Genomic DNA, 22,813 nt, shown 5'->3' with positions numbered 1-22,813 from the left:
GAACCCCTGCTCAGGTGTGGGACTGTTGACACAGGACGGGGCCCTCCTGCATCAGCCATCAAGAAAATGCCCCCACAGACATGCTCACGGGACAATCTGGGGAAGCAACTCCTCAGCTGGGGCTCCCTCTCTTACATAACTCTAGTTTATGTCAAGTAGACAAAAACAAAAACAAAAAAACTAAACAGATCACGGCCCAACAGCACACAGCTAAAGGCAGTTGTGGCACTTAAGGATAAGGCACTGGGATCCCAAGGCAGACCTTGCCCTGTCGGAGGCCTCCTGCTCCAGAGGTTTCCAGGGGGAGCTTGAAGGGAGGTTACATCCAGGTCTAGGGCCTCACCTTCAATCCCCATCACCAAAACAAACAAACAAACATAAAAGGCTTCCCGGCTAGCTGGGGAGGGAGAGCAGGTGCAGCAGAGAAATGGCCCCTTGGATTAGTCTGTGGTAGAGCCATTTACCTGCCCAAGACGTAGTTGTGGGAGGTGGGGCCAGGGAGGTGACTGGAGGCGAGCTGACTGAATGGGAAGTGCCGGGACCGTGAACCACACCAGCGCTCTGGAGGTGAGGAGGATGGTGAGGGTGGCAAGGGCAATCCTCTCGGGGAACTGGGGAACTCGGAGAGAATGACTCACACCTGAGGCAGGCAGGTTACAGCTGTGTCCACAGGTGTGTTCCTCGGTGTGCCAAGTTGTAAGAGCAACTGAAGAGGCGCAGGAGGCAGCTGCGTGGGCCCCGAACTCCCCAGGGCAAGGGTTGCGAGGTACAGCTCTGGGGGACCCTCTGGTCAGATGGCTCCTCCTTCCTGGGTCTGCACCTGCCCCTTTCACACCCCACCCCCCCACTGCTCCGTTGGGCCGAGCCCCGGAGCCTAGTAGAAGGGATGGGGCAGACAGGGTCCTTGGTGGTTGGAGCTGGCCCATGCCAGGCAGGATAGCTGGGAGGGGAGGTGCCTGGTGACCCTGCCAAGCGCTCTCTATCTCTGGGTCTGGGCATGCCTTCCTGCTCAGGGCAGGCTTGGCTTGCGGGGTATCTGAGGCTAAGTCACTGCGCTGGCAGCACAAAGCCATCAGTGGGGCGTCTGCCCGGGAACAGATAGGAGGGTGGAGGGATGGCTCAGGTTTGGAGTTTGTGAGTATCGGGCGGGCGGTAGCTGCTCCAACATCGGAGCTAGGAGAGGGCAGAGGAGTCGGGCGGACCACAGACAGGTCCATCATATCGGCGGTTGCCTAATAGAGCCCTAGATGCCGCGGTTCCCTTTCCTATTGTGGGGTGGTAAGAAGTCTCCGTAGTCTGCGCTTGGTGGGGAGGGTCTGTCATTTGAACCGCTCCCCTGTACTCAGGGACAGCACGGAGGATGCGGGCACCTCGGAAGGGTCTCACTCTAGAGGCGACTCAGGGAGTGTCTGCTGCCCCCCACGCCCACTCCCAGCTCCCCAGCAAGACACGGGCCAGGTGGCGGCGCCCAGGCTCTGCAGCGCAGAGGAGGCGGCTTCCCGGGCCAGGGGCGGCGGCAGGGGCGGCCCCGGGATCACATGGGCGGAGGCAGGTCCCGGAGCCCCGGGCGAGCTCTCCCTAGAGTCGGACAGACGGCTGCGGTGGAACGGCGGAGGCTCCTCGTCCTCACTCCCTCCGTTCTTCCCTCCCTCCTTCCCTTTCCCGGCGGTCCTGGCCGCTCAGCAGCGGGACAGGCGGGCGGCAGCCAGGTGAGCGCGCGCCCACCTGCACCCTCCACGAGCCACCGCCCTCGGGGAACTCCGCCTCGTCGGACCCTACCCTCGGCCCAAAGCCCCTCTTCCCTGAAGCTTCCTTTCGGCCTGGGTACCGAGTGGCTTGGACTCGCCTTTGACCCAGACACTCGTCCTCCAGTCCGGAGCCTCCGGGGTACTTTGGCCTTTGGTGGGAAGAAGGCTTGAGAACTGGTGCTGACGCGCTAGGCTAGGCAATTCCCGCAGCAGCATTCGCAGCCCTGGGTCCACTGGTCGGCTCAAAGGTCTGAGAATCTCAGGGCGTTTGCAGACTTTCAGCGATCAGCCTGAGGCACGGTGGCTGGGCCTGGGTAAAAGGGAAAGCCAGTTGCCTGAGGAAAAGACCGTGGAACTGCTGGTCTGGATAACCCCCTCTCATAGGCCTTGATGTTCTTGAGATATTGGACAGTACTTGCTGACTCCGTATCTCCCCAGGGACAGCCTCAGGATGGGTGCTGGGCTGGGTGGTGCCAAGCCTGGCATTGTAGCTTCCTGCCTGGCTTGACTCCTGGCTCCAGACCTAGAGGCTCAGGAAATCCTAGGAGGGCCTGATCCACAAGGACACTCCCTTGCGGGGCAGAGGGGGCTGTGGATGGGAAGCTTGTGGCCAAACTGGCAACATCATGAACTTGCCCTGCTGGCCAATACCAGGCTCAGTGTGGGTGTGCCTCCCTTGGCAGATGAGCCCTGGCCTCCTTGCTCAGGCTGTTCAGAGGGCAGCAGGCCCCCAGAGGAGGTAGCAAGCTTCCTCTTGCTCATCTGAACCCCTTGTCAGGGCTGGGCAGGTAGCCAAGTTGCCCCTTTGGAGTCCTTGGTCTGATACCCTTCAACCCCAGGCCTGGCTAACTTATTGCAATCTGGTGGGGCCCAAGGCTTGCTGTCTGTCTGTGTGGAAAGCTCAGAGTACACAGGGCAAGTAGGAAGTATCGCTGTGCTCTTAGTTTTGGGGACAGGAAACAAGCCCTTGAGGTAGCGAATGGGGGTGGGGCAGATAACTCCTACCACCTGCTAATTCCTTCCCACTATTCTCCACCGAGCACTTGCAGGAGAAAGCCTGGCAGTCTGCCAGTGGGCCTGCTACCTCTCCTAGGGGATCTGTTAGACCTAAGACCCTAGAAGGGGGAACTCAGAGTCAAGGCCTCCCAGGGTGGGGGGGGGAAGTGAAACTCTCCGGGGAGGGAGGGACTTAGTCACTTCCTCTACCCCCATCACCCAGGCCCAGGCCTTACTGGGTAATTCTGAGACCTGTCACTGTCTTCTCCCTTTTCTTTTGGGGTGTGTTGTGGGAGTAGATCCCACCTCCTGGTTCCTCTCTGTCCCAGGCATGGCACTGACTGTGGATGTGGTGGGGCCAGCACCCTGGGGCTTCCGCATCAGCGGAGGCCGAGATTTCCACACGCCCATCATCGTGACCAAGGTAAGGGCTGTCTTTAGGAGATAAGAAGCCAGCTTCCCCCTGAAAATGAGGGTCCTTCTTCCAATTTGTTCTGGAGCCTGAAGCTTGCTCTGGGCAATGTTGGCAGGGGCAGGAGGGGCGGGGGCCGGAGACAGTTATGTTCTGTTGTCATGGCTATGTAAAGTCTTTTTCGGGAAGGCCATCGAGACCCTGGGCCCTACAGTCTTGAAACTCACACCTGTTGGGCGGTCATGTGGGGGTGGTTACATAGGACAAGCTCCTCTGCAAGTTCTTGGTAGGCTGGGAGTTTCTTTTCTGCCCAGGCTCAGGCCCAGATCCTGACTGGAGAACATTCATAGCCAGGGTGGTATTTAATCAGCCACCTGCAAGGTATGATTTGCACGGGCAAGGTTCTCTGTCCAGAAGTATTCCCAAGCCTGGTTCCTCACATTCTGCCATCACATTCCTTAGGAGTTTGTGTTTAGATGCGTGTGTGTGTGTGTGGTGTGTGTGTTGGGGGAGTAGGGAAGCCACTCAAGCCTGTGAGGAATTAGCTGGCAAGCTGGCAGCCTGGGGAAAGAAAGAGGAAAAGGTGGTAGAAGCATAACCCTGCTTCCGCACTTCCTGGGCAGCAGCAGGAGGTCCCTTCGGCTCCAGCCTTCTCAAGTGTACCCCTATCCAGGGTGGGTACTGAATACCAAAGACTCACCAGCCAGCATCTGGCTCCTCACCCCTCTAGGTAACAGAGCGGGGCAAGGCCGAGGCGGCCGATCTCCGGCCTGGTGACATCATTGTAACCATCAACGGAGAGAGTACAGAGAGAATGCTCCACGCTGAGGCCCAGAGCAAAATCCGACAGAGTGCCTCCCCCCTGCGGCTGCAGCTGGACCGGTAGGCCTTCCACCTCCACTGGCTGGTCCTGCCACCTTTCCGCTCCTCCCTTGTCCATTGCCATCCTGGGCAGCCTCCCTCAACCTGGCCTAGAGGCCCAGTGGAGCCCCATCCCAGTCTTCCAAGCCTCTTTTGGCATCTGGGAAGTGCTCAGCTCTGGGCCTATGGTATGGAAAAGGAAGGTGTCCCAGTGACTACCTGGTGAAGGTGGGCGCCAGGCTGGGCATGCAGCCACAGGCGAGGTGGGGCAAGCTGGCACCAGCTACCTGGAAGCCCGGGTTTGACTGGTTCCCAGGAGTGTGAATGGCACAGGGTGTGGGTATGAAGTGGTTGAAGAGAGGAAACTTTGGGGTAAGGTGTACCCTAGGCCAAGTCTCCAGTACCCTTGTCTCTGAGAGGTGGCTTTTTTGTAGATTCAGGTGGAGATGGGAATTGGGGACTCACAACTCACAAGAGTTTATTGTCCCTTCCCATCACTGACTTGGGCTGTGCCATTGACCATGGGTCCCTGCACTGGGGAGGAGTGTTGGGGGGGGGGCAGCAGGCGGACAGGTGGCTACTCAGGATAGAACATCACAGTGAGTCACAGTTCAGGAATGCTGAGAGATTCCTTGGTCCAAAGGCCTTCTGGGCAGACCATGAAACGAGTTGGACATCTTCTGCTTTTCTTTCTGCCTCTGCCCCACTGCCCAGCTTTCTCTGGCCTCTGCACTACTTCTCACCCATGGGCCCTGCTAGTAGGGAATGCTCAAGAGGCAGGCTCCCACGATAATGGCCATGCCATTCTGTCCCTGAGTGTTTGCAAGAGGGAGACCTAAAGGAGGAGGGTGGAGGGGGCCTCCTGGCATCTGGGAATGGGACCAAAATCCACAGGAGGCTGCCATCAGGGGAAGATCTGCAGACAACATTGCTTGCTATTATATTAGGTCCTTCTTGGAGGAACCTGGCCATTGGGGATGTGGGCCTGGCCAGCAAGCCAAGGCTCAGAGTGTCTTCATTCTTTGGCCAGGAGCTCCCCTCCCCAATCCTCCTCCCTTCTCTCTTCAGGAAGCATTTAGAAGTTCTGAGGCAGACCCTCCCCTCAACCCGACCTTGTATGACAACCCCTGATTCCAGGAGACCAAGGCTCCTGCCGGCCAGCATTGCCAGAAGGGACCAGAGGCCCAGAAATGTAGTAGCGATGAGTGGGTCTTCCTTTCACCTTCACTTTAGATAGCCAGGGACCTCCCACTCTAGGCTCCTGCCAGTTCCACTTGGGTGGGTGGGGGGGCTCTCTGGCTAGCTGCTGTTGGTTGAACATTGGACGCCGAGCCTTGTTGTAGCCTCGGTCTCTAGGTCCTCCAGATGCCCGTCTAGAAGGGAAGAGAAGCCTGGTCCCACCCCTGGTTTTGCTGGGCGAGGAGTCTGGGAAAGGAATTCCAGTGACCTTCCCAAAGATATTCTGGCCATTAGTAGAGCGGCTGGTAGGGACAAGGCTATCGGTGAGGAGAAGGCTCTGGGTCAGCCCAAGATGGGCCTTGGGACTCGGGACAACCCATTTTCCTTCTGTGATTTTAATTTAAAAGATGAAGGGTTATTGATATGGAACTAGCCATCTTCCTCCAAATTGATCTCAAGCAGACGTTGTTCGGTGACTAGATGAAATGGATGGAAACAGGGACGTGGGTCACGGGAGGAACCTCTGATAAAAATGGATTTATGAAGCCTTCTGCTGAAACTGTCCTTTCTGTTATGGTGCTGAACCTGAGAGTGTTGCTGGTGGTGGTTGGTGGGAGTCATTTGTTCTGAATATAATGAAGTTAATAGTCCAATGTCCAAGTGTCCTGGATACTTGGCTGGTCTCGAGAACCAGGCCTAGGAACTGTGTTGAGGATGCGGATATCTAGGGCCCTGTGATAGACAGTCTCTCCCTCTCTTGTCCCTCAGGTCCCATCCTGCCTCTCCTGGGCAAACCAACGGGGATGGCTCCTTGGAAGTGCTGGCAGCTAGATTCCAGGTAAGCTGGGTGCTTCCAACCGTGAGCAACAGCACCCCCAAGTACCCTGAGGGGGAGCAGCCAGTAGGGTCATGCCAACTCTCTCTTGGCCCTTCTCCACAGGGCTCCCTGAGGACACACCATGACAGCCAGTCCTCCTGGAGATCTGCCTGTTTGAGCCCAGCCTCCCTCAGTCCCAGGCCAGGCAGCCCTTTCTCCACTCCACCCCCCACCAGTCCACTTGCTGCTTCTGGAGAGGATGTGATTGGCCGTAGGTGAGCTCAGTGACTGGGTACCATGGCCAAGGGTGCCACCAAGTCTAGGCCTGACCCCATCCGAGTCTCAGTTGCTATGTGTAGGGAACCCTGGACACCCCCTCTTCCTTCCTGGGGCGGGCTGTGTGGGTTCTGCACCCACAACATCCCCCCTCCTTTCCAATTTCAGTTTTCAGAGTCTGACACACACTTCAGGCCTCGCTGCTACTCACCACTTGTCCTACCCGAGCCACCCCACCAGCCGACAGGTGAGGCTTCCTGAGGGAAGATGTCTCCCATGCTACTGGCTGCCCCTGGTGCCTCTGGCACTAACAGCAGCTGGCAATACCTGAACAGCCTGTGGGACCATTCCCCTGTGACCGGTACATTACACTCCTGAGCTAGAGAGGCTGGCTAGCGCTGGGGTCACCACGCATTCCTCGCTCCTGTCGCTCTGGCCCCCTCCGTCGCATTGGCTTCCTCCCTTCTCGGTGTGTTTCTTTTGGGCTGTGGCTGAAATAGTTTTGCTGCTGTCGTTGGGATGAGTCCCACTCCGTGCTGGCTGCATCTCCGAAAGACATTCCTTCCAGTCATAAGCCCCCAGCTCCCACCCCAGCTCCTTGATCTCCTTCCACTCAGCCTAGAGAGCCTCTGAGGGGCTGTGGTTCTCTCATGCTGCCCTTGGCCAGATTTCTGTCTGCTCCTTCCTCTGCAGGACCCCTCCCCCATCCCGTTCCCAGCATCCCAGTCACCGCTGCTGACAGCTTAACCCCCAGGTGGTATTTCTCCTCCCCCAGGGCAGGGGCGGGGCAGTGAAATAGCGAGAAGGACAGACAACAGTCCTGGCCCTTAGCCGCTGGGGGCAGAGTGGCTGGGGACACGTCCGGCCTTTTGGGTGAAGGGGACGAGACCCAGCTGCTGGAATCTTACTTCTGGGTTGGTTCTGCATTCCGAAGAGCAGGGCCTTTGGGGATGGAAGGTTCTGCATTCCAAAGAGCAGGGTCTTTGGGGGTGGTAGGGGGGAGAGGACAAAGAGTGGGGGCAGTCTGGAGAAGGAAGGGGCAGGATTTGTGGTGATAGGCCATATGCTTACCCTAGGGCCAGCTGGGTGGGTGCTGTGGTCACAGAGCCATCTTTAAAGAATTTAAGATGTGGCTGTTGAGATAAGACAAACATGCCAAACAATTTTGAAACAATTAAGTATGGGACAGTGTGGGATTAATTACAAAAGCAGGAGGCATTCTGGAAGGGGAGAGAGAGAGAGAGAGAGAGAGAGAGAGAGAGAGAGAGAGAGAGAGAGAGAGAGAAGTAGGTTGGGTGGCCTGGGAAGGCTCCGTTAGGAATTTTGCTGGACTGGACAGTGGAGTAGAGAGGGACTGGGGGTAGAGTTTCGATCAGAGAGTGATAGATGGTGACCTGAAATCCTAGGAGAAGGGGAAACGGGTCCCAGCAAGACCGGGCTGGTTCTGAGCCAAGGTGGAAAGGAGCTTGGATTAGAGCTGGTTGAAGCTCCCCTTTCCTGCCCCTGGTTTCTTAGGGGCTGTTGGCTCAGCAGACCACAGGTGCTCAAGGGCATATCTCCCTGTAGCGTCCCACCTTGCCCAAACGGGAACGTAGCTTGGTGGTCTAGGAGTTGATTCTCAAGCCAGCATCAGCCCCTGGGAATTTCTATGGGAAAATGCAGATTCCCAGGAGACTTCTTATAAATGCAGAGCCCCAGGCCCCAGTCTGGACCTGCAGCAGAGTGGGAACTGGGGGTTCAGAACAGGAACTTGTGTTTTGACAAGATTGTCTGCTAAAAGAAGGCGCTGGGGGTGTCAGGTGGTAGGCAGGTCCTGGCTGGTCCCTTTGCTGCTGTGTTACCCAGAGCAGGACCCTCTTCCTCTCTGGTCCTCAGAGTCAGGCTAGATTGACCCTTAGAACCTCTCATTCTTCTCTCTTGACAAGCCAGCTGCTGCTTGTCAAGACCCCTCTGGGCCCTTAGGGATGCATTCATGGACAAAAACCGGAACTCCTCACCCCCCAGGCTGTGCTGATAGGTGCAGGAGTCATGGGGTCCACGCTTCCCTCCTGAGTCACACCGCATTTTAGTTTCTCAGAGACTCCAGAGGAAAGCAGCACATTCGGTCTGTTTAGATTCCCCCAGACTTCTCTCAGCTCTCAGCCCACCTCCCGTATTTACTGTGAACATTGCTGCATGCCCCGTAGTGCGTTCACTACAGGCGTATTCAAGAAGGGCTGATGATGAGAAAGTAGCTTGTTGAATTTGGAGAGGAAACATCCCTTCTGTGAACATAGGGTCCTCGGTTGTCTGGGAGAGACAGGTGAGGCAAGAGTGGTGGCTTTGGCTGCCCAGGAAGAGCTGTGGGACCCAGCCAGCAGTGATACTCCCATTTTGTCATGGACTCTTGACTGGGCTGAGGCTCGAGAGCTGGGATGCAGGATACCTCTAGAGTCATTCTGGAAGTTGCAGGTGAAAAACACACCTCTCCTCTTGCTAGGAATGAGAACTTGGCCCCAGAAGGAGCATAGGCGGGAAGGATCACCCCTCTTCCCCGAGGCTGTTCTCTCCGATGCAGGACACATGCTGGCCTGCTTGGAGATACAGCATTGCTCTTGAGACCCTGAAAACATTATCACAGACCTTCTTTAGCCCTGCAAAAACATCTAGGAGCTGGGCATAGAGTCCTGCCTCAGACCCACAGAAAGCTTGGGCCAGCCTCTGTGCCACAGAGTATGGTAGCAAAGGAACCCAAAAAGACTGGGGATATATTTCAGTTGGAAGAATACTTCAGGAACTCTACCCCAGGTTTCCCAGCCTGATTTGCTGCTAATGCCCTCTTCTCATACTCCTCCAGATCCCATTGAGGGGTCACACTCGAAAGAGCACCCTCAGGTGCAGGCTGGAAACAGGTTTCCAGGGTTGAAAGGTGAAATAGAAGTCTGGGTTTCAATGTCCCAAAGCAAATGCATGGATCAAGATTATTGCAGAATATGTAGCTGCTCACAATGCTTGGGAGGTGGCGGTAGGGGCAGGGCAGGCCCAGACCTGAAATGGTAGGAGGAGGGGGCAGCAGGTCGCATGGAGCCTACCCTGTTAGGAGAGCTGCGCGAAGGGCACTGAGAGCCTGCCCAGTCCCATCCTGGCTCCAGGAGGGCTTAACCCTTTACCCAGTTATGTTTCCGTGGTCTTGTTGCAAAATGATTGGCTTCCAGGCTTGCTTGCTTCTTCTCTGTTTCTTCTGTGGAATAGGAGGCTGGCCACATCTCTGCAGACAGGTAGCATGATCTAAGTGTGACAATGTATCTAAAGGGTGTCTGTGTGGAGTTCCCCATCTAATTGTCCTTGCTCGGCTCCTTGTGGGATCCCCAGGTGTAACAGGCATCTCTGCAACTGGGCGCTGACCTCTCTCCCCTTTGGGGATCCCATTCTCCCTGGGGCCTTCACTCTGAGGATAGGGACAGGGTACCTGACACCAGCGGGTCATTGGAGGCCAGGCGCCCCCTAGCGTTGGTCTTGGGAGCAGCATCTGGTAATGCACAGGGGGTTGGGCCTGACTCCTCCCCTCTGCTCTCTTCCCTCAGGCCGGCCACAGCAGCCCAAGCGACTCAGCAGTGAGGGTTCTGCCACATTCCCCAGGTCCTCGGTCCTCCAGCCCCAGGTTCAGGTACCAGTAGGTCCTGCAGAGTTGGGTGGGCTTCTGGAGGGTCTGGAGGGGACGGGTTTCCCTGAGAGGGATGGGAGTCTCCGCCTCTTCATCCTTCCATATTCCTCTGCACTGGGGTGTGTCCCAACACTCTGACACAGGGTCCTCATTCCTAGCTGTCGCTTCCACAGCACCTTCGATCTGGAAGAGGACTCAGAGGTGTTCAAGATGCTGCAGGAGAACCGCCAGGGACGAACCGCCCCGAGACAGTCCAGTTCCTTTCGGCTCTTGCAGGAAGCCTTGGAGGCTGAGGAAAGAGGTGAGGCCTCTTTGCTTTGGGATGAAGTAAGGCCCATGGACTCCCTGGAGTGAGACCAAACAGGCTAAGGAAGTAGTTTAAGGTCCCATAGCAGAAGTAGGGAATTAAGGGAGCAGATGTCAGGCCCCAGTTGCTTTAAAGAAGTTTATTTTCTGGTTGGGATGTACAAGGTACCGATAGAAAGTGGTGGGTTGTACCAGCTAGAGCCAGGACAAGGGAGTGAAAAAACAGGGACTCTAGGCTAGGTCTCCAGGCTTCTTGGAAGAAGAGGGATTTGATTTGGCCTTAAAACAGGATCCGAGATTCCAACAGCCTTAAGACAGTGGCCTGGCTGGGAGGACTATGGAATGTGGAGGCCAGCAACCAGAGAGCTTTGGGTTCAGAGAAAATGCCTTGGCCTGGCAGCATGGGAGAGCATCGAGCAGAGCAAGCTGCTGAGGCAAGGGCCCTGGGAGCCAGAACAAAGAACACTCTGCCACAAGCGATCATGCCAGGCAAGATAGCATTGTGAGCTGCACAATGCAGGCTCCTGCCAGCTGCCCGTTTACTCATTGCAAATACACTGATGTGTTTGTTTATCCAGTGGAGAGGATGTGTGGAGGCATAACCTGACTTCAACCCCCGAGGAGCTCCAGTTATTGGGGCTGTGGTCCTGGGAAGATCCTACAGGAGTGGATACCCAAGTGGACTATATACTGCCCTCTAGGAAATCAGGAACGATGCACTTTGTAGTAGCCCATAGGAGCACCTCTTGTCCACAGGGAGGATGGGGAGGATGAGTCTGGCAGGGCAGGGCTTAGAGCTTAGAACAGAATGGCCGGGCCAGTTCCTGGTAGCTGGTTCTGACTCTAACGCATAGTGCTCACACGGCTGTTTGCTGGAACATAGAGGGCTAAATAAGAAAGTTTTGGAAAAAATCCCACCAATCCTGACTCTAAGAGGCCACAGGGAGATGGTAGTCGTGGTGGTGGTGGTGGTGGGGAAAGAGTACAGACAGTCACTTCATGGGTGCCTCAGACTCTGTGCTGAGGCTTGGACAACAGCTGCCCAATGCCTCTGCTCTGTGCTTCGTCTCGGTGTTTTCGCTGGCTCAGATGCAATGATGCATATAAAAACCCTTTGAAAAGGCCGTACAAAGACACTGTGGTGTTGTTACGACCTAGGACGGTCTGTCTGTATCATCATGACTGGCTCACAGAGAACACCTTCTTGTTTATGTCACACACTCGGCACAGATGTTCCCAGGCTGTTTTAGAAGGACAGGGGTTCACACCCACCATCAACTTTTGCCAAGGGTCTGCCCCACTCACTTTCCTTCTTTACCGGTTTGCATACCCACTGGTACTTTAGAGATTCATGTGAAAGTTTGCCTTTTGCCACAAGTGTGGGAGTGTCCCGGGGAGGATCTGAAGAGCGTCATAAAATGCCATTAAGTACAGCCGGATATCTCTGCGGGTGGGACAAGCAGCTCTCATGCGTCTGTCTGTCTCCTGCCCTTCCCAGGTGGCACACCTGCCTTTGTGCCCAGCTCATTGAGTCCCCAGGCCTCCTTGCCCACCTCCAAGGCCTCGGCCACCCCACCCAAGCTCCACACCTGTGAGAAGTGCAATGTCAACATCTCGTGAGTTTTGGAGGGCTGGGTGATGAGCAAGCCTTGGGGAGCATGGGGCTTATAGGCAAAGCTGGGCTGTTAGTCTGGGACCATAGAGGGAACCATGGCCAAGTGGCCTCATGCTCAGAATGAATGCTTGGCTGCTTCCTGCCCACCCTCACTTTCTCCCCTCTCGCCAAAGAAATGAAGAATGTTACTGCTTTTGGTTTTTTCTACATATCCCCCCAAGCCTCTGGAGATCTGCCCCCGGATGAGGCTCATTCCTCCTTCTGGAGAAGTTCTCCCTTCCCTGCCCCTGGGTTCATTTCTCAGTGGGTGGCATTGTAATGTAGCCCTTCTCTTTGGTAAAGAGAGAGAGAGAGACAGAGAGAGAAAGAGAGACAGAGACAGAGAGAGACAGAGAGAAAGAGAGACAGACAGAGACAGAGAGAAAGAGAGACAGAGAGACAGAGAAAAGAAAAAGAAAAAAAAAAGAGAAATGCTGGTATTCCTCCAGCTATAAATGCCCAAACTGTGTCAAGGTGACTTACTTTGGACCATTCCTTGACTTTTCCTGGTAGAGCTTTCTCATCTGCAGGACAGGATAGCATCCTGCATTCTGAGGAAAGTGGGTGGAAAGCTGGGCTGTAGTGGTGGCGCTCCCAGGATCCTGCATCTCCATCCCTGCAGGACTTGGAAGAAAGCACAGAGCACACAGCTAGCCCCAGGGTATCCGTTCTGATTTCACTGCCTTGTAATGCTGACGTGTTATGAGTTCTGTATTCGGAGTCACTCTCTGAGAGCCACAGCTCAGGGGAGTTTGTCTGTCCATGAGACAGGGTCTGCCTCAAACTGTAGACTCTTGCCTACTTAATACTGTGATCACAGACATGCGCTAGCATGCCTAGCTCATATTCTTTTTAATTAAACATTATTTGATCATGTCTGCATGAATGTGGAAGGAACCCTGGCGTACATGTCAAGGTCAGAAGACAGTTTTCGGGAGTTGGTTCTCTCCTTCCACCACGGCTTACGGGATGACACTCAGGTCTCCAGGCGTCTGTGGCAAGGGTTTCCACCCGATGAGCCATCACTCTAGCTAGCCCCCCCCCTTTTTTTTTGTCGTTCTTGATTAGGGGGTAAAGTGAAATTCCTGAGGAAGGCTTGGGAGTCAAGTGCCTGAGGTATTTGTGTCTGAGGTTCTGACTGGCTGGGGAACAGGTTTCCTGGGAATGCTGACTTCATGCCAGGTCCTCCTAACTATCCCGCCTCTGTTCTGTGCCCCTGTTCTAATGGCTTTCCCTTTCTGCAGGAACCAGGCCGTGCGCATCCAGGAGGGGAGGTATCGACACCCTGGCTGCTACACTTGTGCGGACTGTGGGCTGAACCTGAAGATGCGCGGTCACTTCTGGGTGGGCGATGAGCTGTACTGTGAGAAGCATGCCCGCCAGCGCTACTCAGTGCCTGGCACTCTGAGCTCTCGGGCCTGAGTCTCAAGGTGCTCAGACAGGACCGACCACACTGAGAGCAAGCAGGGAGGGGTGATGGCGGGTGACGGCTCTTACAGGAACTTAAGGTTGTCCTTGCTGGGTGAAACCAAGGGCTGGGACTAGTCTCAGGCTGCAAGTGCTGAGGACAATTCCACTCTCTGGCCTGCCTCCTGCAGACCAGTTGCTGCACTGTAGCCTGAAATGGCCATTCGGTTGGACAGGTTTGTGTATAGGACTGGGCACAGATAGAAGTATCTAGAAGGGCAAGGTGGACCTGAGGTTAATGATATTCGTGGTGTAAAGTTTATTTTGACGTGTGAACTCGATATACATGTGGATAAAATGAAGTAGTGTCCTTTTTCCTTCTTTCCCTGTTCCTGAGAAGAAAGTCTTTGTTTATGGTTACCCGTTTATTTCCCCTTCCTACTCGCTATGCACCCCATTGCAGAGGCCTGCTCCTTTTTTCTTTTTTGTACCTTTGAGACAATATCCCAGATACCTCAGACTTATAGCTCTGCCTCCCAGCAGAACCGGATCCAGCTACAGTGTGTGCCCCACCTCATTCAGTGGGTTCCTTCTCTAAGTTGGGGGTATATGCTTTCTTAACTCTTCTCTCCCTCTCTCTCTCTCTCTCTCTCTCTCTCTCTCTCTCTCTCTCTCTCTCGCTCTCTCTCTCTCTCTCTCGCTCTCTCTCTCTCAAAGATGATTGCTTATTTTTGGAGGGAAGAGGTTTTGTAGGTTTCTTCTCTGAAGCTAGGAGAAACACAGGGGACCAGGAAGGACTGTCAAACACACCACAAACTCAGCTGTGGGCAGAGCTAGACTGGGACGTGATCGTTACTCAGTGTAGATGCTACCGGCCTCACTGACTACCAGTGTAAGGAGATGTGCAGGACAGGCAGGAAGGGGGACCCAGTGATGGTGTGCGGGTGGGTGGAGGAGCTTGATCCTTTAGGCTTCTTGCTCCATTGGGAACAGTGATTCATCGACCAAGGATAACCTTGAACCCGGGCTCTCCCAGGTGGCCTCGCTCAGAAAGGGCTGTGGCCTGAGACAGTCCAACAGAGTACTCATTCCAAGGTACTACCCACAATGCACCAAGAGCTGGGTCTTTGGACCAGGCTGGTCTGCTCACACCTGCACCTCTTCTGCTGGCTCTCCAGGTGTCGCTGGATGGCAGCATCCTTCACTGTGTATGGTGCATTTGAACAGAGAGGCGGTAGAGAGCAGTGGTCCTTAATTTTTGATCTGATCTACCAGCCACCCTTAGTTTTAATCTCAGAGGGCATTTCAGAACCTCTTCAGGTATTGCTGTGTGTTTCGGCCATGCCCGCTGTCAGCCTGGGGAGGGGAGGCATCTAAAGCTTTTTTTTTTTTAAAGGGGATCAAAGCTGGCTATGGAGGGTGGGGTCTTGACGGCGGTCTTTGCTATCTGTCTCTTTGGGAAAGGAATCTTGGCAGAAACAGTGTTGTTTTCTTAGACACCTGTGTATATAATTTATACCTTGATATAATCATCTCACCTTTTGCCTGGATGGCTGCCTGAGGATGAGCCTGTATTTTTATAGAAAAGATCAAGGTTGGCTGGCTGAGTGGGAGTCTGTCAGGCTCAGCCTCTCGTTAAAAAGGTGTAGCCTCTTTGGCGCCATCTAGTGTTCAGTGATTCCTCAGCAAGGAAACTGCTCACAGAATTAGAATTTGGATTTGGGCTTTGGCTCGGTGGGCAGGCGGAGGACTAAACGCTTTTTGACTTCACTGGAGACAATGTTGAAACAGCAATTATGGGCTGTTATCATAAAGTACAGTAACTGATAAGGTTGTCTCAGAACACACAAGGAGCTGCTGTGTATTCAAAGCCGTGGCCATCTGAAAAGGGACTGATACATATGTCGAGAGATGGGTGACTGCCAACAGGATGCTGGGCTGAGAGCAGTGGCTGCTGGGGGAATCTGTCCTAAGATCAGGAGAGTCTGAATACCAGGTGTGGTATGAACTTCACCCTGAGGCTTTGGGGACACTTGGAAAATGTTAAACGAGTCAAGTGACAGGTTGGGAAGGCTGAGTTGGGTTACAGATGTGGTTATATCTCCACCTGCAACAAACCAGTGTGGGCTAAAATGTGCCACAAGACATGAAGGAGGACCGGGGGCAGGCTTTGGTGTTCGCCCCTTCTCTCATCCTCACCCTAAGCCAGCTAGCGGCGAGTTTCCATCCTCTCTGACCCACACACCCCTTTGGCACAACTGTACTCCGTATTTCTTTCTGTATTTTAGAGAATAAGTTCAAAAAATGACAGATTCGTTAGGAGAGGGCCAAACATCTAATGAGCCTCTCTTCAAACAAAGCTGGGAGAGCAATCACAGTTCAAAGTCACACATTAGGATAATAATGGTTAAGACTCTAGGTCAGTGGTTCCCAACCTTCCTAATGCTGTGACCCTTTAATACAGTTCCTCATGTTGTGCTGACCCTCCCCAGCATAAAACTATTTGTTGTTACTTCATAACTGTAATTCTGCTACTGTTATGAATCATAATGAAAATATCCAATATGCAGGATATCTGCTATGCAACCCCTGTGAAAAGATCATGTGACCCGCAGAGGGGTTGCGACCCGCAGGTTGAGAGCCGCTGGGCCAGAGCATCCTGGATGTGCTAAGGATGTTTGAACTGTCTGAACTGCGGTCTCACGGCTCAGAGACAAGCATCACTGTCACCTGCTGTCTGAATGTGGGAAGGGGAGGGGGCCAGGAAAGGAACCGAACCAGAACTTGTCTTTGGGTCCTTGGCTTCACTTGTCCCATGTGAAGCTTAGGGCTGAGTTTTTCAGGAAGTCCGCTTCCTGAAATCGGGGTTTCCCCACCAGAGGCAGAAGGACCATGCTCAGATTCCCTCCGAGGGACATGATTTTCCAGGTGGGGGTGGCAGAGAAGAGACATAGACAGTGGCAGGTGTACACACGGATGTACAACACTTTGGGTAGTGAAGAACTGGCAGGATTCTGAGTTTGACAGGATGCTAGGTGCAGAAGTCTAGCTCACCACATCAGACCCAGTTTCCCTGAAGGCTGTGGCCGCTTAGACCTGGCCCAGTCTTGCACAAGGGGGTGGGGCCCTATCTGGGAGGGGAGTATCTGTTGGGGAGTGTACTTAGTGGGGTGTGTGTGGGTTCTTTGTGCTGAGCCGCCGCATTCCTGCTGGCTTGGCTTCCTGTTTCTAGATGCATTCCTGTCCTGGTCACCACGGAGACTGCTTGGAATCGGGCCTCACATTTTCCAAATTCAGGGCAAGATCAGACCAAGGGTCTCCCCCTCTTTACTTCCCCACAGTTTCACCTTGGAGGAGAAAGCCACCTGGCTTGGCAAACTCTTCTTGGACCTGGAGAAAGCAGGACTGCCTGGCCCAGCATCCGGTTTCCTACAATATATTTAAAGGACAGGGATGGGGGGTTGGGGTGGGGCAACCAGAAGCCCTGGGAACTCATGCTGCAGGAAAAGGGCTTGACCTAAACATCAAAGTCTGAAGATGGCAGAGAACTGCAACTCGGGCCCTCATCTCGAATGGTGGGTGCCTCAGTTTCCTGAGTTTATAGTACTGAACTTCGATTGTTGGTGGCTCTCTGATGAAGGAACCAGTGGAGAGCATTTGAGTATGCAGTCTAGGAAGACAGATGGAGAGGGGCCGGCACACTTCCCTGGGCTCTAGCTCTAATATCTCCTCCCTCCTCCCCAGCATCCTTATCTGCCTCTAGGGGATTTGAAGCCAGCTGAGATTTTCCAGTTTCGTTTTGGTTTCTGAGAAAGGCGGTGTTTCCCCACAAGCCCCCAGCATCATCTGGTCACCTGGTGGTTGACCATCAACTGCTGCCTGGGCTCCTTTTAGAATGGGGTTGGGGTGGAATGGGACCGGGTCAAGGGTGATGGCTGCTAGGGTCAGGGAAACATTTAAACTTCTGCTCAGCCTCCAGGCAGCTCCAGGCTGCTGGCTCACCTCTTGCCCACTCCCTGCAGACCCAGCCGCCACATCCTTGCAACTTTGTGGCAGCTCCCGTCTAAGACAGAAGCTTGGGCTGGATAGGGGGTTCATAAGTTGCTCAGGATACAGAGTGTCTCTGCTCTGTAGATTTTCCCATGGCGTAGAACCCTTCCCCCTTTCTGACAAGCTGAAGGACCTGCCCTCAAGTCACACAGCTGGGAGGCCGGATGCAGTCCTAGTCTGCCTTCTTCCCTCCGCCAGCGCTGTGGGGTTCCATTTCCTTCCGGACTGTTGTGCAGTGCAACTCCTGCACTAGCAGGTTCCCAGCTGCAGCAGGAACGCAGTAGGCAGGAGCAGCGGGGGCGGGGGGGGGGGTGCGGTGACCCCGTGCAGCCAGCCCTCTTGCATTCTGTGTAGGGAGTCCTGGGACAGAAGCTGCCGGGGTCAGCGCCCTCCACCTGCGCGCCGCGCCCCGCCCCAGCCTGCCCCGGCCCCGCCCCCTTCGGGGAGTGTCCCGGGGCCTCGCCCAAATGGGCTGGGAACGGCGGGCTGAGCTGCTTCGGCGCAAGTAGGGACTCGGGGACGCCCGGGGATCGCTTGGGTGCTGCAGCGGTTACTACGCCTAGCCGGAACGCACCATGCTGAGCCGGCGCCGCGTCTTTGCGGTGGAGCGACTTGGTAGCCGGGGTGAGTCGCGTTGCCTCCCACCTTGGGGTCGCCTCCGGTTCTCCGGTCCCTCGCGGGCGGCGCCCACCGGCCGCGCCCCCTCGCTTCCTTGCTTTGAAGGAGTTCAGTCCAGCCAGTGAATATGCTGGGGTCGCCTTGCACAGCGCCGATCCTCTGGGATTTGCAGGTTAATCACCTACTACCCGCATCCTACCGGTCCATGGGCTCCTTTCCCCCTAAATCCCTACCCGTGATTGGGTGCCTCCAATACCCTGGCCTCAGCCAACAGTCCTAGAAGCCCCTTGGCTACCAAAAACCCATTTCCCGGGGAAGGTTGCAGGGCATAGGCTTCCTGGTCCATTTCCTGAACCAGAGGAACGGGCTGGCATCCTCTTCCCGCCAAAGCAGCCCTAGCTTCTGCCCGATTCCAGTAGACCTCCCAGACCACAGTAGAGCCTGGCACAGAGAGGCTGATAAATGGACGCTAGCCATCAGAGTGTGGAGGCTCATGCCTATAACCTAGCGTTTGGGAGGCCAAGGCTGGAAGGATGTTGGAAGTTTCAGGGCAGTTTGGGCTACAGAGTGAAACACTTTCAGAAACAAAACAAAAGTCAGCTTCCTTGTTTTACTTAGTTTATATTTTTAAAGTTTTTTTTTTCTTAAAGAATTTGGGCTTTTATTTTGTGTGTTTTACCTGTGTGGTCTGGCCAGGGAGGTCCGAAGAGGGAACCAGATTTCTTGGAACTGGAGTTGTGAAGGTCCATGTGGGGGCATCCAGCACCCATCTTCTGAACAAACAGTGCTTTAAAATACTGAACCATCGAGCCAAACCCATTTCCCCCCTTTTGACAAAAATCTCCAAATGAGTATAGTTGCTGTCATTTTGTTATTTCTGTTCTGCAGGGTAGGGATGAAACCCAGTGCCTTGTGCATGCTTTGAAAGTTGTCGCTCTGACACATCCCAGCCCTAGCTGCTGTCGTTTTTATCACTGTCCCCACACACTCCAGGAGATACCTCATCCTGCTTCCTGGTGTGTCAAGGGCTCCAGACAGCACTATGTGGCCCCGACCTTCCCCTCGCTCTCTCTTCCTCCCACATCCAAAATTTCAGGTAGATCCTAGTTAAGGGTCTATTAAGCCATTCATATTGCGGATTGTCACAACTTGCAATGACTTTTTGCCTACTGCAAGCCCAAAGTGTGGGTTCCTGCCTGTTGACAACAATTGTTATAAAGAGAATCTCATCTAGACGTCTTCCAAGCAGGGGTAGAACCATATCCCAGTAGGGCTGTGGATGGCCTGTGTCCTTGCTCACCACTGGTACAGGACAGACCTCCTCAAGGGAATGCTGCCAACTGCTAGGAATGCTGGGGGCACTGAGGGCAGCCTGCCCAGCCTGATACTGACTCTCCTTACAGACGGGGCCTTGGAGGACCTAGCACAAGGCTGTGTGGTGCCAGGAGTTACCTGCACCTACAGACGGATACCAGATAAAACTCATGGATGTTCATTGGACTTCAAGGAAGGACAGATGCCACTTCTGAAACTGGCTTCCCAGGACTCAGGCATGGAGATGGTGGTTGGGGACAGTCCGTTGGCTACCTTGTCCGGACTTTCTCAAGATTCTCTGAACCTTGAACCTGTGGGAAGCTCTGAGCTGCCTTCTGCCCAGCTAGACCGGCTGCTGGCCCGACAGAAGCTGGAACAGGTGCTGGAGAGGTCTCGAGAGTTTCCCAGCTTGTCCCGTAGGCGCGGTTCCCTGCAGCTGATGAGCAAGCCTGTAGGTGGAGTGCCCATCTTTGCCGGGGAACTTGAATCCACTGAGGCAGACACTGAGCTAGAGGCTGGTCTGGAAGAAGCAAAGGTGGTGAGTAGTCATCTTGGCTGAAGACTGGGGTGGAGAAAGCCCTGCTGTGGGGTTTGTGGGGACCCTCCCCCATTTCCCCTGGAGCTCTCTCGGGGTGGGGCGTTCCTTGCCCCTAATTGATGGTTGTGTCACTGCTTCTTGCTTCACCCTGAACCCAGCGGTAGGTAGCCACCCCCACAGAGGAAGTAGACAGGAATGGGTGCCATGCTCAACTGGGCACCGAGGAAGCCAGCCAGGTGTGTCTTCCTCGGCTTGCCTGCTGTGTCGCATTTTGTTGGTTCAGCATAGCCTGGCTACCCAAGGATGGGAGTCTTGGATGGATTTGGAAATCTTCCTATCTTAACATGTCCTGCAGGTGGGTGATATGGAGTCTGGAGCATTGACCTGCCTTCCAGGGCAGGGTTTACGTTACCTGGAACATCTGTGCCTTGTGCTGGAGCAGATGGCGAGGCTCCAGCAGCTGTACCTGCAGCTGCAGACCCAGAGGCCCTCTAGGGTGAGTGATGGACAGGTACAGGTGGCTAGATCAGGCAGCAAGGGAGGCAGGGACTCCTGCAAGCATGAATACCTCCCGAACAGCCCCAGCTTTCTGACGAGTCTCTGATTGTCCTATCTCTCCCATCTCAGGATCCTGAGGAGGAAGAATTGGCTCTTTCATCTTCACATATTCCAGACAATAGGGTGCAAGGGCACAGAGAGCAGCTTAGCCAGACAAGGGACCCAGGTAAGGGGTAACTGTCTCTTCCTTTGCATTCTGCCTGCCTGTGCGCCTGCCCAGAGTCCCCATCAACAGACCCCCTGAACTATAGCTTAGCAGGATTGCTTCCTGTTTGTTTCTGGCCCCAGGTGATGTGTGGTTCTCTTTCTGAAGGTGCAGAGGCATCTGCACTCCCAGAGATGGGGGTGCTCATTGCCAACCCTCCCAGGCTGCCAGAGGCCTTGCTGGAATCAACTCACATCCTTCCATCCTCCCAGGGACACAAGGTAGTGATGGATATATGTGGGTATATTTGGTAGAATAGTACAGGGTGGAAGAGCATGGGCATATGTAAGTGCTCCCAAATCAGAATTTTAGGGAAATGACAGGATTCCTGTTTGGAGCAGGTGACTTGCTCTGGCAGTGAAGTCCCTGGGAGCGTCATTAGGGATATATAGTATTTAGATGTTTTGTATGATGACCCCTACTCTGTGTTCAGCAGGACCTCTCCCACTGGGACAAAGTCAAGGTCCTGCTCAATCGGATCCGCTGGAGGAGCCCTCGACTCCCTGAGCCTCCTGCCCCTCCTGATAGTTCTGGACCCAGGTGAGTCTTGTGACTGGTCCAGGTTAGGGCAGTGGGGGAGAGGCTGATGGGCCAGGATGTTGATATTGTTCTGTCCTGAGAGTTGTCATCTTAGTCCTTTGGGAATTTGTGAGACAAAGTGTTGGAGAAGCTGCTCCAAAGAGCAAAATCAGTTAAGATGCCCCATCTGTTGGTAATAAGTCTAGATGAGGTTAGGGGCAGTGGCTTTTCTTTTTTAAAAAATTTTTCCTTTTCTTTTATTATTATTATTATTTATTTATTTATTAAAGATTTCTGTCTCTTCCCCGCCACTGCCTCCCGCATCCCTCCCCCTCCCCCAATCAACTCCCAGTCTCTCATCAGCCCGAAGAACAGACCAGGTTCCCTGCCCTGTGGGGAGTCCAAGGATCTTCCACCTCCTTCCAGGTCTAGTAAGGTGAACGACAGTGGCTTTTCTAAAGCCACAATAAGATTATTTGGCACATTTTTATCTTCACCTGCCAAGCCCTTACTTCTTAACACTGAAATTTAGGGGATGGTGAGGTAGGCAGAAAGGTAAATTATTTCACTGCAAGTGAAACCTGTCATGTTTGGAGGCCTGTTCTTTAGGGAGAAGCATCACTTTAACAGTCCTATCTCCTCCTCGGAAAGGGAACAAGGCTTTGCAGCTCTGGTTTCTTTCTTCTGCTCTAACTTCTTCTTTGCTTTTTTTTTTTTTTTTTTTTGCAGGATGGAGTTCAGGAACCTCTCTGAAAGGACTCAGTACCACTCCCACCGGAAGGCCTTTATCCCAACATTGGTGATTAAGAAGCCACGAGCAAAAAACCTTTCTGTATGATCTCTTGGTGTGCCTGGTGACCTTAAGTGGAGGGGATTTGCCATGAAGTCCCTCACCTTTTGGTTTACTGCTGTGTCTCTGTACTGCCAAGAAAAGCTATTTGTGCTTGCTCCTTTTCAAGGTGACGGCAGAGTCCGCCTCTAAGCAGCATGGCCAAGGAGCCCTGGTTTCCCTGTGAGAGCCTCAAGTGCAGTTCTGGCCATCTTCCAGGGTTCTTACTCCTTGTCAGAAATCTCTGCTCTCAGAGAATGTGAATGGACTTATTTATCAGGTGCTCCCGGAGCGTATTTAGTATGGTGCTGTGCCAGCATGTTGCAGATGTATGTTTAGGCCATCTTTGTTGGACTGTTGACTGCCTGGATTCAATCATCTGGTGGAATCACGCATCCAAAGGGTTGGTGCTTTGGGTGTAACTGTGGAAGGACGGGCACTGATCTTCATTCTACAACGGACGGTTACCGATGTGGATTTATAATTTCTTCCTCATATCTGAGACGGCAGACCTGGGACAGAGAACAACACTGCCTTGGGTAACTTTGTATTGAGTCATGACCCTGGAGCACAGCCTGTGAAGACTGAATGACCAGTGGGGGTGGTGGTGGTGATCAAGCACAATGTGAAGAATAGCAATTTCAAGGTCAATTCTAAGTTGCTGTGTTCTATCCTGGAGTTTAGACCATGGCAATGTCTCCTAATTTGTGAGCCACAGCTTCCTACTTGGGATGATGCCTGCCTTACCTACCTCATAAGCTTGTTAGGAGGATAAAGTGACATTAAACTCTCTCAATGTGTGCTGTGACTGTTAAATGCATAGGGAAGGGTGTACTGTTAGAGGAAGACAGAAGTGGAATGGGAGGGAGGTCAGAGGTTAAGA

At 53.9% G+C, this 22,813-nt stretch overlaps 2 protein-coding genes across 5 annotated transcripts; both read left to right on the top strand.

Moving 5' to 3' along the window:
• Nucleotides 1–649: 649 nt before the first annotated feature.
• Nucleotides 650–13,661, top strand: Pdlim2 (PDZ and LIM domain 2). 3 transcript variants are annotated; one of them, XM_075949617.1, is made up of 10 exons: nt 650–766; nt 3,074–3,168; nt 3,887–4,038; nt 5,965–6,034; nt 6,137–6,288; nt 6,458–6,536; nt 9,853–9,935; nt 10,106–10,233; nt 11,737–11,854; nt 13,137–13,661. In XM_075949617.1, exons 2-10 carry the CDS (start codon nt 3,076–3,078, stop codon nt 13,312–13,314), a joined length of 1,053 nt encoding a protein of 350 aa, XP_075805732.1. In that variant the 5' UTR covers nt 650–766; nt 3,074–3,075; the 3' UTR covers nt 13,315–13,661. The 3 variants fall into 3 exon arrangements, with proteins under 3 accessions (XP_075805732.1, XP_075805731.1, XP_075805733.1); XM_075949616.1 differs by lacking the exon at nt 650–766 and adding an exon at nt 1,554–1,709; XM_075949618.1 differs by lacking the exon at nt 650–766 and adding an exon at nt 1,869–1,887.
• Nucleotides 13,662–17,803: 4,142 nt separating this feature from the next.
• C15H8orf58 (chromosome 15 C8orf58 homolog) lies at nt 17,804–22,722 on the top strand. 2 transcript variants are annotated; one of them, XM_075949864.1, is made up of 7 exons: nt 17,804–17,973; nt 19,371–19,819; nt 20,175–20,315; nt 20,447–20,543; nt 20,691–20,803; nt 21,019–21,122; nt 21,831–22,722. In XM_075949864.1, the coding sequence occupies exons 1-7, from the start codon at nt 17,925–17,927 to the stop codon at nt 21,937–21,939; spliced, it is 1,062 nt and encodes a 353-aa protein (XP_075805979.1). In that variant the 5' UTR covers nt 17,804–17,924; the 3' UTR covers nt 21,940–22,722. The 2 variants fall into 2 exon arrangements, with proteins under 2 accessions (XP_075805979.1, XP_075805978.1); XM_075949863.1 differs by having other exon boundaries at nt 17,818–17,973; nt 21,016–21,122.
• Nucleotides 22,723–22,813: the final 91 nt, after the last annotated feature.

The sequence above is a fragment of the Microtus pennsylvanicus genome, chromosome 15 (assembly GCF_037038515.1).
Source record: "Microtus pennsylvanicus isolate mMicPen1 chromosome 15, mMicPen1.hap1, whole genome shotgun sequence".
NCBI classification, from domain to species: Eukaryota; Metazoa; Chordata; class Mammalia; order Rodentia; family Cricetidae; genus Microtus; species Microtus pennsylvanicus.
The sequence above is the reverse complement of the archived record's forward strand: the minus strand, read 5'-3'. Positions and strand labels throughout refer to the sequence as shown.